Source organism: Lycorma delicatula, chromosome 9 (genome assembly GCF_047948215.1).
Source record: "Lycorma delicatula isolate Av1 chromosome 9, ASM4794821v1, whole genome shotgun sequence".
NCBI lineage: Eukaryota > Metazoa > Arthropoda > Insecta > Hemiptera > Fulgoridae > Lycorma > Lycorma delicatula.
This window is the reverse complement of record NC_134463.1, coordinates 34,008,398-34,028,161: the sequence shown is the minus strand read 5'-3', so window position 1 is coordinate 34,028,161 and position 19,764 is coordinate 34,008,398. Positions and strand designations below refer to the sequence as shown.

At 29.7% G+C, this 19,764-nt stretch overlaps 1 protein-coding gene across 1 annotated transcript; it reads left to right on the top strand.

The window, feature by feature from the left end:
• The first annotated feature begins 6,442 nt into the window (after nt 1-6,442).
• On the top strand, nt 6,443-15,248 carry LOC142330452 (uncharacterized). Its single transcript, XM_075375693.1, has 2 exons — nt 6,443-7,218; nt 15,110-15,248. The coding sequence occupies exons 1-2, from the start codon at nt 6,443-6,445 to the stop codon at nt 15,246-15,248; spliced, it is 915 nt and encodes a 304-aa protein (XP_075231808.1).
• Nucleotides 15,249-19,764: the final 4,516 nt, after the last annotated feature.

Here is a 19,764-nt window from a genome sequence, read left to right as displayed (position 1 = left end):
CTGTCCGCTATTTTGTTATTTTTATAAAAAAATTATATGTCAAGTTCGGATTAACGAATCACATTAATATTTGGTAAATGTCTTAGTAAAAGTTTTAAAATTAGCAAAAAATCAGAAACTAAATACCTTCACAATTTACAAAATGACGGCCATGTTTATTTTTCAATCCGTTATATCTCCGTAAATATTAGTTTAATCAAAATTTATGTTATTAATGAAATATTAAGCCTTTTATTTTGAACAAAATGGCATTTTATTTTTTAAATCAGTTTACAAATAGCAGAGTTATGGGAGAAAATTGATGTTGTAATTTTGTGTCTGTTTTCATGTCCTCCACTTTACGTTCAATTCGATAAAATATTAATTGTTTTTATTTCTTGTTAATTCTAGTATTGTAAATTAGTATCAAATTAAGTAATGTTTTTTTCACAATAATAAACCTAATAATTTAAAAAAACAAAAAACAACTACTTGTGATTATTCAAGTGGATTCAGATTATTCAAGCTGGATATACGTTTTCGGATTCTACAAGTAGAATCCGAAAACGTATACAGCACACCATTTTAGAACTGGCGTGCCGGTTAGCGCGATATCTCCTTTATAGATTGAATAGACAAAACTAACCTTAAGAGTAGTAAAAGTAATATGAATATTAAATCAATCAAAGAAATATTCCCACACACGAACAAGATTTTGCGCAGGAGATAACAATTTAATATTCTTCTGATTGAAAACTTTCAGAAAAGAATTTTTTAAATTTAAAATTCTAACGGGCTATTGATTATTGGGCCCCTACTTTTGTTCAACAATGAAATCGACCCCGTTCAATATTCATGATGTAAGTTTCTAAACTATCTAATTTACATTTAATTTGTACTTATTTTGGGCATTTTATAAAACCATTATTAACTAATTCTGTAATCAGTTTCCAGCAATTATTCGTGTAGAGCCGATTACTTTTGTCTTCTTTATGTATAATGAGCCAACTGCTCCCTTAATCTAGTTTCTTTACAGATTCCCATTCGTAACTAAAATTAAAAATATTTTTGCCTTTACATATCAATTTATAAACCACTATTTTTCAACGGTCGATTTTTTCTACTTTCAAAAGTTTTGAGTATGTAGGCCAATTTCGTTGATTAAGACTCCCTACATTAATATTAAAGTTGTGATTTTTTAAAAATATTTCTTACCTTGTGGCTAAACTGAGAACAATATGCAATTTAACTATTTCAACAATATATAATATTTTATATTCGTGCTATAAATATAAAATAAATTTTGTATATATATATATATATAAATTTTTTTCCTTAAAAAAAAGAATTACTAAGTAAAAAATCGAGTTGTAATTTTAAGTGACAATTCAAAATGAAAAGGAAACTGTCAGGATGTACTCGTACATAACGAGTAGTAATTCATCAACTTAATGTTCCGGAGTAAGCTACAGTTAAAATCGTAAACCAGACAATGTATAAAAGAATAAAAATAAGAACAGACGGAGAAGAAGAAATAAAAAAAAAAAATAAAACCGCGGTCTTCAGACTGAAATCAATTCATTGTTACAAAACCACGTTTGATGAATCAATTTTTTACTGTATCCCTATTATTCCTCTTCTTGTAGACGTGAAAGAACTGCGTTAAAAGTAATGTGTGATACGTTTAACTCTCTAAAAACTGTCGGCTAGAAGATAATCGCTGGTGTTATTATAGTTTATGACCTTGTCAGAATTAAAGATATTTTTCATTTTACTTTTTTTTTAAATATATCGGCTTATTAGTGGACTAGAACATAGCATACAAATTATAGAACTATGTCATTATATTAAAATTTGAATAATATTACAGATATTTAACAGTAAAAAAACAGTCGGTTTTGGATAAATTCTAAATAACTTCCGTACTTCTACAAAATGTGTATGTGGAAAAACGTTCATGGTTTTTGCATTGAGCTTCAAATTTAGCTTTTACCCTGTGTGATTAAAAAAAATTGTTATTATGCTTTTAGACGAAGAAATTAGATATTTAAATTTTCATATAAAAATAAAACTTGTCTGTGATTTTATTACAGATTTTAAACACTAATTTAAAAACTTTTTAATTAAAATATCTTAGGATAAATTTTTTTTAAAATTTTTTAGGTTTATTATTTGCCTTTGAAATTTAAAGCTGAAAATTATTTTAATCCTAAAACCACCTTACTTAGAAAAAGTAAATTAATAATAAAAGTTTCAAGTTGATTATGATTAATAGAAAAAATTTTAGTTCTACTATTTTTTAAGGACGAAAGTTTAACTTTTTTATGACCGATAAACTTTGAAACTATTTTCCACCTTAATATCGTCTCAATAAGAAATACAATAATATTTCAAATAAAATAAATAAATAAAAGAGATAGTTTCAAGTAACAAAAAGTTTCAAGTTCCAATCTTAAGGGTAAATTTTTTTTATTATTTTTCTTTCTAGCTCTCCTTGAAAACTTTTACCAGACTGATAACCTTATTTGAAAAAAAATTACTTAAATTAAATATATATATATATATATATATATATATATATATATATATATATATAACGAACAAGAGTGTTTACCTAAAAAAAAAAACCATCAATTAATTATTTTTCTATGAGCTTTAAATCTTTGTTTTTCTGTTTTAGTCACCGGAACCACCTTAAGGTATTACTTCAGAGGATTCATGAGGATGATATGTATGTGTAAATGAAGTGTAGTCTTGTACAGTCTCAGGTCAACCATTCCTGAGATGTGCAGTTAATTGAAATTCAACCACCAAAGAACACTGGAATCCACGATCTAGGATACCGGTGTTCTTTGGTAGTTGGGTTTCAATAAACCACATATCTCAGGAATGGTTGACCTAAGACTGTACAAGACTACACTTCATTTACACGATACATATCATCCTCATGCATCCTCTGAATGAGCTTTATATCTACTCATGCCTGAAATTTTTCAAAGATCTAACTTCCTTTGAGGTATAGTACTTCCTCAATATCTACCACCATAATTTTTTTTTAATTAAATATAATTAATCCTTTGAATATTCAAGGTATTGCACAAAATTTATAACTTGAAAAATTATTTATTAGATTAGCCTGAAATTAATCAAGAAGTTTCTAGCCTTAAGCATTCCTAGACGTAAAGTCAAATAGAATCCGATATACTTGCAAACAAAAGCCCAGGTGGATCATTTTTTAATCGGCTAAAATTCCAATAAATGGCGTAAAACTAGAAAGTTTGTTGAAAATATAAAATGAAAAGTGAGATTCAGGGTTTATCTTTTTGCAGTAATATAAATCCGATGAATTACATTTCAAATAAAGCTGTTTTACGTCTCTTGTTTTTTGTGATTTTTTTTTTAACGATACACCTGGTCATATATTGTAATAAAAGTAAAATTACGTCAGTTTACTCAAAACTATTGGTGAACATACAGGTCGGCTGAATTGCTAAGAGACCTTGGTCAAACAGTGAGCAGTTATTAACAATTCCCTGCATTAATCTCGTACCGATGATCTTAAACAACTTTCAGCCTATTATTAAAAATAGACTATAAAAATACACGGTGTACGTGTGTATCTTATAAGGTAATCTTATAAGTAATGAATTATTACTTCATACATACATTACTAACATGTATTAATCATAAAAACATTATATTTTTATTTTAAGAACATTATATACCACTAGTTTCAGTGAATTCCTAATTAAATATAATAATAGTGTGTTTTAATATCAAAATTTTATATTGAATTAGGAAATTACTGCGGTCGATGGTAGCTCTGTTCTAGCCTATGATTACTTTCATTGGGGACATTATTAACTCGGCAACATTTAATAATCTCTGAATGTCGCAATACTAATTTTTTAAATGGGTATACATATATATTTTTCCCCGTGTATTCAATCTACTTTATTAAATTCAAGATTTACCTTAAAACTATGAACAAAATAATAACTCCTCTATTTACAACCTCTATTATTAATAATAATCTTTCTTTTCTTTTCCTGTTTAGCCTCCGGTAATAATTACCTTTATATGAGTGAAGTGTAGTCTTGTACAGTCTCAGTTCGACCATTCCTGAGATGTGCGGTTAATTGAAATCCAGCCACCAAAGAACACCCGTATCCACGATCTAGTATTCAGATCCGTGTAAAAATAACTGACTTTACTAGGACTTGAACGCTGGAACTCTCGACTTCCAAATCAGCTGATTTGGGAAGACGCGTTCACCACTACACCAACCCGGTAGGTTTACGATTAATAATACATCTGTCACGTCCAACTTCCATTATGAAGATTTTTAACGATTTTTTTTTTGTTTTATAATTTAAATTTGTATTGTTATTATCGAAACCTTTAATGCCAAATTTAAACAAAAAAACAAAATAATTTTTTAATGTCGATCAAAAAACTCATCTTATCTGAGGAGAGTTTGTTAATTATTTCACGCGTCTTCAGTCTTTTAATGGTCCAGCTAAATCACAGTCAGACTACTCTTCTCTAGAAATGGAACTTCTACCAAGATCGCCTTTTCCTTCCAGTACACCGCAAAATTATCTATTGCTTTTTTCATTAATTCATTTTTACTCCAATAATTCTCCTCCAAAGATAACATACGTCGGATAAGTCCTTGGCATTTTTCTATTATCATGTTTGCTCTAATAAGACAGACACAAGCATGGTTGATTTGATAGTCCAATCAAATCCAAAATGCTTAATTTGTGCAAATGCTGTCCAAATGCTTGATTTGAACAGCGGTAATCTCAACACTTCGTAGCAGCATGTTCTTACTTTTTATGGTAAATATACTTTCTTTATGTCATATTTCAACACATAAGATTGCTTTATTATACACAGATCCGGTGTGACTATCACGTCTACTCAGCTAATTAAGCATTTTCATTTTTACTCCCTAATTTTTAAGTAGTTTGTCTTCCGACTAATCATAGTAAGAAACTGTTATTCATCAGAATAAAATAATTCGATGTAAGAATTGGATGAATTTTGTCCATTAGCCATTTTTCAAAGTTATCGGGATTCATCTAACCATTACCTGAGTCAACAGAGACTCAAAAAAGACTTTAACCTCGAAAAAATTCATTACAGCAAATAAATCATTGGAATGGGTTCGGAAAAGTATGTAGAATAAAAGTGTGCCCTGATAGACATCAGCGAATAACTATTTAATTTGTTTATTAACAAATAAAGGGAAGATTTTTAGTTTTTCACAAATAATTGCTTTATTTTTAATCTCATGTAAAAATAAAACTCCCTTTCGGCACGCCAGAAGGCGGAGGTAGATTTCATCGATGCTAAGGTAGGTAGGTAAAAACGATTTCCACCTTAGAGTTAAGAAAAACTTAAGAAAAAGTTCAAATCTTCCACGAGCTAGAGTAAGGCAGGCTACTTTCGGATTCAGAAAACATATTGCTTATATTCAGCGTAACTAAATAAAAACATATTAAACTGCTAATACAAATTAAAATTGTAAGTTAATAAGTAATGATAGGAATTTAGATAAGAAATAATAACACGCAAAACATCTTCAGAGATTAATTTAAAACTACAACTAAAGAATAAAAAACAGGATCTTTAGGACAACCAGTAACCATTGCGCGATATGCATTTTCAATCAAAGAAAATAGGTTATACTTTATAGGACATGGGTGAAACATGATATATTAAGTACTTTAGCGCCCGTTGTATTTTTCCTTGAAACGGGCTTTATTGCTTGCTTATACAAAATTAATATCCATCAAGATCATTAGAAACATTAAAAAAATTTGTCACGCTCCGTTAAAAAATCCAGATAAGGAAAAGTATTTCTTTAGATCAAAAAATTAACTCACTCCCAATGTTTTGAGTTTGATATCCAGATTATAGAATTTATGGTTAAAATATATCTTATAAAATTGTGTATGTGTGCAGGTGTGTGTGTGTGTGTGTGTGTGTGTGTAAATGATATATTTCTTATTACTTTAATAAAATTAATTTTATTTATTTTTTCCAGGAGAAAATTATCCATTGAAATCTTCAATTAAATCTTAACTTTAAAAAAGAGATGGAAACAAAAAAATATAAAAAAATTAAAAGTTGTATATTACTGGTAATTTATATATTATTAACATTAAGTAATAAAACGGTGAAATCAAGCGAAATAACAACTGACGTAATAACAGAAGAAAAAATAACAAAATCAAAAGAAAATAATAATAATACACTGAATTTGGATAATAAAATCAAAGAAGAACTACCAACAGAAGATAAATTAATGAAAGAAAGATACTTATCACAACAAAGATCATTTCAATATCCATCACCATTTACGACTTCAAGTTACGAACAATATATCGATAGTAATAACAACAATAATTGGTCGTTAAATAAAGAAAATAATAATCAAGTAACAGCAAAATTAATGACTGACCAATCACAAGCTGAATTTCCTAGATTTCCTGGAAGTAGTAGCAATACTAATGGTATTAATGAATACGAGGCGTATGGAAGTGAAGAATACTACTCCCACCAACCACCGCACGACCATTTATATTTACCCCCACCGATAGTGATGAAACAACCAATGATGGTACCGCAAAAGTCAATGATTAGTAATCTATTTTCAACGGATTTTATAAAAATATTATTATTACTTATATTAAAACTATTATTAATTAAATTAAAAACAATCGGTTTTATTAAAATAGTTTTATTGATACTATTAAAATTACCCGTTATTTTTTTCGGAATAATATTTAAATTATTGCTTTTCGTAAAAATTACAAATTTATTTAAATTATTAACATTGCCGTTATTTTTACCATTAATATTAATAATACTCGCCCCTATACTATTACTATTATTACCTTTATTATTGATACCATTTGCACCTTTACTTCTGATTCCATTATTATTACCGTTATTATTATTTTTACCGATACCAGTTCTCACTGTAACTACTACTACAACCACTACGACTACAACAGCAGCACCTTCCGGAAAAAGAAGAAGACGAAGATTTATTTCCAATGAATATAATAATAATAATAATAATTTGCCTTACGAATATAGTGACAGTAGAAATAATGAATTGCTATTCTTTAGGAATTTAATTGAATCTGAAAAATGTCTAGAAAGAATCGCTTGTAAATTGGCTGCCGATAGAAGATCGACACTGTTCAACAGTTATATATTAAGGTACAAAATATTATTTAATTAATATAACAATGTTTTATTATTAATTTTAAAATTATTTCTTGCATCAAATAAATCGCTCTATTGCTTAAACGAATCTTATTTCCAAAGCGAAATACGCTTTACGCAATTTACGTTTCCTAAATTGATAAAAAAAAAATAAGGCTTACTTATACTTACTGTTGTGTATACTGTCGCCAAAAAAAGGTGATATCCTAGAAAATTTTATCGAATATATCCCTGTCGATGTTACGTTGGTACCACATAAATTCGCATAGATAGGAGTCTAGTAATATAGTATATATTATCATTTATTTAAATATTACCTATAATAACACAAATAAAAGTATTTTTTATACTTTTCCATTGCTACATAGGCTTTGTATAGAACAGTTGATAAGCATCAAACCAGTCTTATCTCTTAAAATAATTTTTTCTTAAGAAAATAAATGTAAAAAGGTTGCACCCAGTATAACGAAAAAAAACTGAAAATATTAAAAAAACATCATTTCTTGGCTATAACTCCGGTTCCTTAGAACTAATTCGCTTGAAAAATCAACAGGGCTCTACTCCCAATAGGTTACATCAACCCACCAAGTTTTATCAAAATCGATTAAGATTTACATCCGATAGAGGGGACGAAAACGACTTATATATAAACACATACATACAAATATATTTACGTAAACATGACCGGGTGTAGTAGCGATTTCAAAATTCTTCGGAAATTCGCTAAAAAGACATCTCTACTATTTTAAACATATAAATAAATAAGATTCTATATTTATTAATTACATTATCTCTGGTCAACTTCAAAAATTAAAATAGAAAATTACGTTATTTGTTTTCTGCTAGTTAATAAAGTAGTGATTACGGTTAAATCGATTTTTATTCAATTTTTCAGTTCAAAAATCATAAGAAATCACTAACTCTGCCCCTTAATTAACGTCCTAAAAATTTCAATACGACCTCATTTCATCGGGGTACCTGAAATCCGAGCGAAATCTTTCATTAGCCGAAACTCACAAAAGAAACATTTCAGAGCATATGTTTATCTGAATTTTTCCATTATTTTCACGAGTAGAATAGGCTATGAAAGTTCTGGGAGAACTTCGTGATATACTGTATATGTGTAAATAAAACAAAAGTTTGAAGCACGTTTGTATCTAAGGAGACAATTTCAGCTAATTCAATTCTGTATTTCACTAGAACCATTCATTATTAGCTGATTACCTTTAATATTATTTTAATTTTTACAAAATTAATTAAAATGGAATTAGCGAAGTGAATAAAATCATTCGTAAAAAGGAAACGGGAAAAAATTGTATACCGGTTAAAAGATAAACTGTAAAGAATTATCACTGATATTATGTGCATTCACCCGGTTTACATTAATTAAAAAATAAACCGGATAAGTGTAAAGTAAAATAAACAATTTTTTATTTGAAAACGTCAAGTTCCTTTGTCGGAAAGACGCGACAAATATCTTACATCGTGACAAACACAGCGCATATCGGCCCATTACTTATACTAATTAAACATACAGTTCTTAAATACATTAGATAATTTAAAGATAATTTAGAAATTATTATGTTAATTTTTAGAATTAACAACAATAAAAAAAATAATAAGATGGTAATTATATTTTTAATTAAATAAACAAAACATTTTCCAGTTTTAACAAAGAATTAAAATAAAACTAGAAAATAATACTTATATGCTAGTTATATAAACTGGTTTGTTTCGAAATTATGCGTTTTTTTATTTTTCTTTAATTCAAAAAAGAAAATTAATATGAATATTTAGCCTACGTCGTGAAGTTTTATACCGCGGTACGTAACGTTACAACAATAAAATTGTTTCATGCTTAAAAATTATAATCAAACATTCGCAGTGAAAAAAAAAAAAAACATACAGCAACACACTTACAAAATGACAACCAACATATTTACCTAAACAGATTTCTTCCCCCCATTACGCAGAGCCCGAGTTAACAAAAAAAATAATATATATATATATATATATATATATATAACTGGTGTAAATTATAATTTAAAAAGTTTAAATTAGTAAAATTTTGTTTGTTAAATTTTCGCCGACTCTTCATTAATTTCGTGTAAAATTAACCACATTGTTTATTTATTTATTCATTTATTGTCGGCAATAATTGTCGGCATTTTTCACTGTAGTGTCGGAGAACGTTGTTTCAAAATAACCGTCAATATTTTATTCAAATCAAAACAATTATACATTAAACAGATCACCAAGATTGATAAGTGTATTAATTCTTATCTAAGTTTTTGGTACAAAAACAAAATAAAAAGAAAAATTTGCTTTAGCATTTAACCTTGAATGAACGTTTTTAGAGAACTATTGATCAAAGCAGTATCACAAATAACAAAATTAATGAATACAGAACACACCTGGTTATAATACTTAAAAATAATAATTATATTAAATAATAGTGAGCAGCTATCTAAAAAAGTAATCTCATTATTAAATAGAAGGACATCTTTGTCGTTTTTCCAGATAACCGCGAAAACTATTTAATCAATCATTATAGAATTTTAACTGTAGCTTTCTTATGACCACCCGAATTTTTACCATAGTTCAAACTTTACCTCTCTCACTTCCACATAAATCATAAATAAAAAAACGTATTTCCCATAAAAAAGGATGATACGTGAATTTGTTTCTTTGTTTGATGCATGTGCTCCCATTTTTACTTCCTTGTATAAAATAAAGGAACTATTGGATCGCTAAAAATTTCGGTTTTCAGATTTCAACGGAAATATCCCTTTTGACCATCCCTGAATTCATTTTCACTAGTTCGGCGTGACGTCTGTACGTACGCCGAACGTATTTATCTCACACAACTCAAAAACAATTAGCCGTAGAATGTTGAAATTTTCTTCTATTTAGGACTGTTTTAACATCTAGTTGTGCACCTTCCCTTTTGATTACAATGGTACAAAAGTATCCAAAAAACCCCAAAATCCAAAAAAATTGGATTTTGATCTTTTTCTTAACTGTAGTAATAATCACACATTGAGAGCTTTTCAACGATATACCATAAGTGGTACTTACTTTCATTTGTTACTGAGTTATAGGCAAATAAATTTTTAATTAATGAAATATTTGGATCTTACAAGGTGGAAAGCACATCGGTTTGAATCCGACTTCATTTCATTTTTTTTTAACTTTTTTTAATTTAAATAATTATTAACCTCCGATTGAAAAATATCAGAAGTTATTAGTGAAATAAAATTTTAGGTACTTTTAATTTTAATTCAAACAGTTTTACAGAGGTTAATAATTATTAGTAAATATATATATAAATTTAAAAAAAATTTTTTTTTAATATATGTATGTGATATCAGTTTCGAACCGATGTATGCGTAGTTACGAATCCGACACGTTCTCACTCACACCACATAACTCCTTAAGCTACGTCAAATAAAATTAATATATAAACTAATATAAAATGCTGTTACAGACACCACAAAAAAATGTTATGAAGTGTGGTCCACCACAATGCAATTGTGTAACTGTCCACGTTATTAAAGAATTGGAAGATCGTATCTCACTTTCAAATGAAATAAGTTAATTGAAATGCAGCAAAAAATGTGTATATTTAATTTAGTAGGCGTACAAGGAAGTCATGTCGTGTGCACATCAGATTTTTATTTTAGCAGCTATTGTCGCAGAGCGGACCACGTGGTGTGCCAGGCAACTGCGCGCAGAGCACGAACGATTCATACGTTCGAAAGATTTATACTTCTTTATACGAACGATTTAACAAAAATCATATTTGTGTTTTGGAGATAAAAACATTGGGGTTAGAGCTGCATTAAAAATCGTAACTCAAGAAACGGCTAAAAAATGTTCAGGATTTTGAAGCTTTTCGTCGAAACATTTTTTGTTGTTAATTCGCTAAATTCATAAACGTTATTTAGTTACAGTTGGCAAAAACATTTAACAAAATCATATGTAATGAAACATAAACCATGTAACATTTTCGCGGCGGCCCATAACCTTTTTTCTAGTTTTCCATAAAAAAGGATGGTTCGTGGGTTTGTTTTTTCTTTGTATAAATAAATACGCATTTTTTCGAGTATAAATAAATAACCGACAACTTCTTTTACTCTATTTAATGTCGTTGTTATTCTATCAACGAAAATACCATTTATGTATGAACTTTTGTTAGTTGAAAAATCTCCATAACTACTGAATCAATTTCATTGAAATTTATATATGCTGTAGTAATGTATCTGGTGTTGAAGTTGTGAAAATTTTATGAAGATTGGTTGAGTCGTTCTTCAATCATACTAATTTAAGATCGACAACAGACAACATAACCTCAATTTGAGATTATGTCGATTTTGTGTTTGTGTATTATTTATTCACATTTACGCCGTGAGTCACAGTGGTGAGCGAGTTTAAACTTGATGCTTGTGTGTAGGGTTTACTCGTTATTTTTAATTATTTCAACCAATTACGGATATAATAGTTTAATTTTATTATAAACAGAAAATATATTTTAATATTACATAAGTAAAAAATTTATACTTCTTTTAATCTTCTCATTAAACTTATGTTTTGTATATTTCTTGTGCAAAATATACAATATAATTAAACAAAATGAGCATACAAAAACTCGATCTTCATGAATTGCACGAAAAGTTTTTATTTTTAATGTGATTTTTTTTTTAAGTCTATTATAATTTATTCTATTCTTAATATTTTACTTTATTTGATGTTTTTTCAATTTATTTAAAAATATCCCTAAAAATTGTACCATTACGAAGAATAAATAGAAGAAGAAACTTAGCATTTAATGTAATGTCGAAAAATTTGTGTTTTCATAAAAATAAGAATTGCATCATAAGTGACGTTATAAAACAGTTTCTACCGAACAAGTCATTTGAATGCGGGATTATTTATTATTTTTCTAACCTGGTTTTTACAATAGGACAACCAAGGAACTTCCTCTCCAAAATAATGAAACAATCATTGAGCAGAAGCTGAAACATCATGGTAAACACTTTGCCGGAAGTTGAAATAACATAAAAAACTTAACCCTTCCTCAGTGTTAAATTTCAACATTATTACTTCCCATAAACCTTACTTCCTTTTTAATCTATTACAGTTCTATACATTTTTTTAACTAACGAAAATCAATATAAATGCAAATTCTATAATGACTTGTTAGAGCAGGAAAAAATTACTAAACTCATATCCAATCTTTTCCTAAATTACTCAGTCGTAAGATATCTATACTACGTATTATATAAAGAGGAAGAGGGTTTTTGATTGTTCGAGATAAACAAAAAAATTATTCAATCAATCGCAACCAAATATTTACTCATGTTTCTTGACATAACTGAGAAGGTTTTTAGATATATTTCATCTCAAAAATATAGAGTCTTAAATTATATAGTTAAACATTGTTAGTTATAACTTTAATGAATTGAATTAATGAACTGTGAATTGTGAGTCTCTATCATTGTGTGAGCTAGGTTTGAACTGAATTTTTCAAATCAATAGAATAAAAAATATTGTAAAAATAATAGAATTAAATTTATGTTAAGTAAAATAATCTTACATATATAAAAATATGAATATCTGTTTGTTTGTTTATCACGGATGCGTTGCTATACCATTCATCCGATTGCGATGAAACTTTGGTGAGTTGTTGTGCACATCCCCGCGATTTCTGGTTGTGGCGCTGGGGTTGAGATAATTGGAAAAATTGCATTTATCGTCCGATTTGACTCAGGTTCAGAATATATATTAGTTACTTGAAAAGAAATATTTTTGCGAAAAATGGACCCGCTAGGTGGCGCCGGTGTCGAGATATTTACGAAATAAAGAAATATACAAACAGATTTTCTTCTTCTATATATAAAGCAATGTTCGTATGTGTGTCTACTATAGACTAAAACCTATTGGACCGATTTACGCGTGGGAAGTGGGAAATGAAAAAGGGAAAACGAGAAAAATTAAAAATGAAAAAAGGTGAAGGGGTGAAAGGAAAATAGAAGGGAAGAAAGGAGAAAAAGGAAATAATGAAAAAGGAAAAGTGAAAGGTTAAATTTTGTGAAATTCTGCAATGTTCAGGTTTTTAATATTTTATCAAACTTTCAATTGTGTTCATTTAATCTATCTACATTTATATATACTCAATCTAGGAAAAGTGAAGCACTGCCGGGTCTGCTAGTATTAAATAAATTAAAAAAATTTCTGCTTAACAATAATGTGGCTTCCCACTGTAAACTGCGTGTGAGGCTAGAGTGGTAAGGTATGCGACCAGCGTTCAAGTCCTAGTAAAGCCAGTTATTTTTACGCGGACTTGAATACTAGATCGTGGATATCGGTGTTCTTTGGTGGTTGGGTTTCAATTAACCACACATCTCAGAAATGGTCGAACTGAGAATGTACAAGACTACACTTCATTTACACTCATACATATCATCCTCATTCATCCTTTGAAGTATTATCTGAACGGTAGTTACCGGAGGCTAAACAGGAAAAGAAAAAAAAAAGAAGGTATGCGAGCACGACGTGAGAGGCTAGACCAATCATCACGCTCAACTCGTAACAAACGGGATGCGCCTGGAACGCTGTTTTGGAAGGTGCAATGGGGAGCTCTTATAATATCTCTGCAAACAATCATCTGATTTTCAAAATTCAAACGGGGTATTAGTAGGTTGAAGGCTAACTTATGCATTTATCAGGTACACTCTCTATCTAACAGATTTCGGTTATATCTTCGCAACCAATCTTCCGATTTTCAAAATTCAAACGGGATATTTTCAACCAACATAGCCACACTGCTATCGTTATTATATGTGCGACTGGCTGTACCTGCCTCCGGTTACTTGACAAAAAAACGTAAAATAAAAAAAATTGACCAGGACGGGAAATGCAAGTAACCAAATAGCACGGGCGAAGCTGCAATGGGAAGCTAACCATAAAATATAGTTAAAAACACTTCATATGAAAATAATTTGCTTCAACAATTAATTTTAAATATCCTTTATTCTGAATAAAGGTTGAAAACTATTTCCATCTGACGTATGATACAAAATACTATGAAATTGACACAGAAAAATATTCAAGAATATCAAGCATGCTACACGAGGTTTAATAGAAAAAATAAGTTGCAAAGTGGTGTCCCACTACATTCATTGAGCAAAATATATGGTTGTACATCTGCATCCCAAACTTACCGAAATTCATGTCTACAAGCGGACCTGTTTCCAATCCGGTGGCTACAAAATACACCTATAGCTGAAGTATCGGTATTTACGTATAACGCCACCGCAGCTACAGCTGTTGTTTAGGTTATGTTGACTTCGTGTACTGACAAATCGTACGTATATTAAAATAACGTAACTAAATATAACCTACGCTCGCTTCGCTCGCTAACCTCTTATAATTAACATTAAATATGCATAATATATACAAATTATTAATAATATAACCTTAATGTTATAGCACCGAAATCCAATTAATGTTAATCCACCGAAATCCGATTGACTACTTTGTTTTTAAATAAAGCTGTAGCTGCGGTGGCGTTAATACGTAAGAGGTTAGCGAGCGAGGCGAGCGAAGGTTATATTTAGTTGAGTTATTTTGATATATGTACGATTTGTCAGTACACAAAGTCAACATAACCTAAATAGCAGCTGTAGTTGCGGTGGCGTTAATACGTAAGTACCGAAGTATCTATTGGTAAATAGGAGACTCCTAATCCATTCTAAAATATAAAATTTCTTTAATTATTGTAATATAAATATATATATATATATATATATATATAAGATTGTAATATATATAAAGGATGTTGAAATATAAAATATATATGTAATTTTTCTCTACTCTGTTACAGGATTTTAGATTTTGCTAAAGAATACCTCATAAATCCACGTCTATATTCGTACGCCCATGCATACAGATCAGGAGTTTCATCAGATTCAACATTTGCTACATGTACGAATAAATATCCATGTTCCAGATTGAAAAGCTAGAACAGAATATTAAATATAAGTCATTATTATAAACATAAACTTATTATTAAGTTTTATTATTTACACGTATTTAAACTTTTATTAATTAGTAAAATGTACAAAATAAAAAATATTAATCAAAAGAAAAAGGTAAGAAAAAACTTGAGATATTTTTAATATCGGAAGATATTTCCATTTTGCAAATAAATAAATAAACAAGTACAGGAAGCGACCAGGTAAATAATATAACAGATTCAAAGCATACAATATATGTTTGTAAAAAGGCCCGCATTATACACCAGAAAAGAACTACGACGAACAGAAATTAGTGCTTCGTCCTACTATTAAATCAATCGATAAATGAAAAATCATGTTATTAATAATATATAAATATATTTAACTGCAGTGATTACTTGCCATTAAAAATTACAAATATCATCCAATGAAACTGTTGTATTTATAGTTGATAAAATTCAATGATATACAGGATTCCCGCTTGTTAAAGATGAATTCAACTATTGGCATTCCATCCTTCCTTCTGATATTTCAATTTTGAGGATATTACTTCTTAAGCCTTTTAGATGTTCAGAAACCACCGTGAAGTTGTATAGATTGCAGTTTATTTTTTATCAGAACCTATAAATAATTTTAATAATAAGGGAATAATAGAAAACTTATGCAAACCTGAAATAAAATTTTTTTACAAAATTAAGTTATGTTATTTATTTCATTGTATGTCTACTGCATTTAATAACTTTGAAGACGACTGAGTTTTTTTTTAAAGAACATAAAACTATAGAATATAGCAATTTATTTTTCTTACTAAATACATTTAAAAGCATTAAGTTACCCATAAACAATATTACTTCCAATACAGAATCTAATAGGTGTACAAACTACTTGGTAAGAATGAAATAATATTTTCATTTTTTTTTAGAATAGGTTGTTTCAGGTACAAAACTATACTATAGTATAGAAATTATATAAATATGATTAAATTTATTCATTCTTAACAAGTAATATTACAATAATAAAAATATTGATTTAATGAACTGTTCACGCGTTACAGAGCTAACAAGACGATAGATTATATTACAATAATATACTAATAAACTTGAGATAGAGTGGTTATTTTTAGAAAGCTATGATTTCAGTTCTGCAGTTGTTTGAAGGAGGACGTTGGATAAGTCCTTTCTGCTTGTTGTCGATTTGAAATATATACTTAACAATTACAACATAGTAATGTATTAATATTATTAAAAACTACATTAAATAAAACATCATATATTATAACTTTAATTATTTTAGAAATTTGGCAATAAAAAATATTTTTATTGTATATATTCGTAGTTAAAAGGTTTATTTCATTAATTTTTAATTTGTATATAACTAAAAAAAAAGAAAAAACAATATTTATTTATATTTTACTTTAATTAATTTTAACGAGTAATGAAATGTGTGGAATAATATGATAAAGTCATGAAGAATAAGAAAATTCGCATATATTAGAGTAGATAAAATGAAACAAACGAATAGAACTACATAAGCGCTTTGATTGGTTAATTTCTAACGAAATGATTGCATAGAATTACGTACGTATTTTTTATTGTTTAATCTATGAACAAATGACAAAAAAGTAAGTCATCACTACGCAATACAAAACAGAAATCGTTTTAGTTAAATAAATTAAAAACATATAATAAAAAAAGGAGTTATTTATTCATTGTAAATATATTGTAATATATGTAATAGTATAGGTACTTAAAGAATAATTATTCATTTATTTATTTACAAATCTTTATTTATTTATTTACTTTTTTCACTAATTAAGTTATATTTGTTATTAAATGAAATTGAACAATTATAATAATATCTTAAGAGTTAAGATATTATTTTGTGAAAATTTGTAATTTTTTATTGATTTACAAAAATAAAAACTTGTGAAAAAAAATTCTCGACAGTCTCATAATTATTTTACTTTTAAAACCTAATTAAAAATATTTCATTTAATTATAATGTACCGCGTGTTTCAAAATGAATAGCAGGGTTTTAAAATAATGTACGAGAGGTTATCTCTAAAGTAAAGACCGTTTCATTATAAAAAAAAATTATTCTGAAAACTTTATACATATTTTTTATTTTGGTCTTAAACTTCATGCCTAATACTACTTCTCTATATAATCGCCACACGAATTAAAACATTTATCGTAGCGATACATCAGATTTTCAGTTTACCCTCGTCGTATTCTTCTGCCGCCAGTCCATTTATCCATTGACTAACAGCATTCTTAAGTTCATCGTCATCCACGAATTGCTTGCCACACAAAAATTCTTTCAATTACCTAAAGAAATGGTAATCAGAAGGTGCTAAGTCCGGATTATATGGTAGCTGATCGTAAATTTCCCATCCAAATGTTTTCAGTAAATCATGTGACGGATCTGCAAAATGTGGACGTGCATTCTCGTGCAGAAGGACGATGTCGTCGGTCAGCCGCCCACGTCGCCGATTTTGAATGACGTGCCGTAACTTACTTAGAGTTTCGCAGTAGGCTTCTGCATTTATAGTCGTTCCACGTGGCATTAAATCAATTAGCAGTATGCCAAACTGATCCCAAAATTCTGTGGCCATCAGTCTGCATCCAAACAACTGTGCCTTGACCTTTGTCGGTCTGGTTGGTGATTGATGATGACGCCATTCACTTGATTGCCGTTTTCTGTCCAGTGTGTAATACGAAATCCACGTTTCAACGCCGGTAACGATTTAATTAAGGAATTCATCACCTTTTTCTGTGTAGGGTATCAAAAATCCCAAAGCAGATCCCATTCGGATTTTTTTGTGACATTCCGTTAAGACGTACGGCACCGACGTGCCCAAAACATTCTGAAGCCTGAATGGTCATGAACAATGAAACCGATAACAGCTCTTGAAACATCAGGAAAAAGAAGGGCAAGGTCGGAAATTGCTGAGCGACGATCTTTTCTGATTTCATCAAAGACGCGTTTCAAGAAGTCCTCGGTGATTATCGAGAGCCTCCCCAAACGTTCTTCACCATGCACATTAATTCTGTTTTTCTAAACCTTTCACACCACTTTCCGACGTTTCTTTCATTCATTACATTATCACCGTACACAGCAACTAACTGCTTATGAATTTCAGCCGGCTTAACGTTTTGATGGTTTAAAAAACGTATGACTCCGCGTATTTCACAGTCGGCGGCAACATCGATTTTCCTATTCATTTTATAACGTAATAACTCACACGTAATCAAAGATACTACAACGTGACAACTTACAGACAATGTAGTGTGTACATTACTGTCGTGACCATGAACGACACAGGTTTGCCAACCTTTAGGAGAGAAATTTCCCACTTTAGAGATATCCCTCGTAATATTTATTAAGTTTTACTTGCATTGATAAATTATATATGAAATGAAAGAGCAACTCAAAAGTTTTACGTTTTCAATGTGAGCATCACTCGACAAACGGCATGCATTCACCCGATAGGAGAGTTCATCCCATACTTTAATCAAAAATTCTGGAGTAATTTATACGACAGCTGCTTCAATCCTGTATCTCAAGTTGGATATGTCAACTGGTAACAATAGCACATATAAACTCCCAAAGAAAAAAATTGCACTGGGTCAGATCGGGCAAACGTGGAGGCCCGGCAATCAAGCCCTGTCATCTGGCCCTCGGCGAACAATCTAGGGGTCGGGGAGAATTTCATTCAATCAATCACGTACAGCGTTATGCCAGTGAGGAGACGGACATCTTGTTGGCATATAAACTTCTGTGGTTCGTATTACAGTTAAGAAGAAAGGCATAGTTATAGCATATCAAGATAGTTCGTTCCAGACACACTTGCTTCCGAGAAAATGAACGCCCGTAAACTTGCAGTCGGGATACGACACAGAAAACATTCAGTTTTTGGGAGTCTCATTCCCGCTGCAATTTTTCGTGAGCATTTTCTGATCCACAGATACGCAAATTATGAGTGTTTACCTTTCCATTAACATGAAATGTTAATTCGTTCCTGAAAACGACACGATAAAAAAGTCTTCATCGTCAAGGTACATCATTTCATTTCCGAAGCTAGCAAGCAAACCACAATCTTTAGTGCTTGTAACAGTTGTAAACGATATGGACGCAGTTGTAAGCGTTTCCTTAAAATCCTCCACACAGACGGCATTAGAATTGCTAATTTGTGACTAGCCTTCCTAACGGATTTCCTGGGACTACGCACAAAAGACTCTCTTACATGCTCAATATTGCCTTCGGACACACTCAATTGTCCTGCATTCTTCCCTTTACGAATACAGCCAGTGGTTTCAAATTGTTTATACTATCTACGAATGTTATTGTCACTCGGGGATCACAACGGATCGCACTTTTAACGGTAATTACAGATTCACACTTTGCAAACTGCAAAACACAGAAAGCTTTCTGTTGGAGGTCGCCATTTTTACTGCTAGCGCTTTCAAGCGGAAGGTACAGGAACAGTTTATGAGCTTTATTTCCGGAACCACCGTCAGGA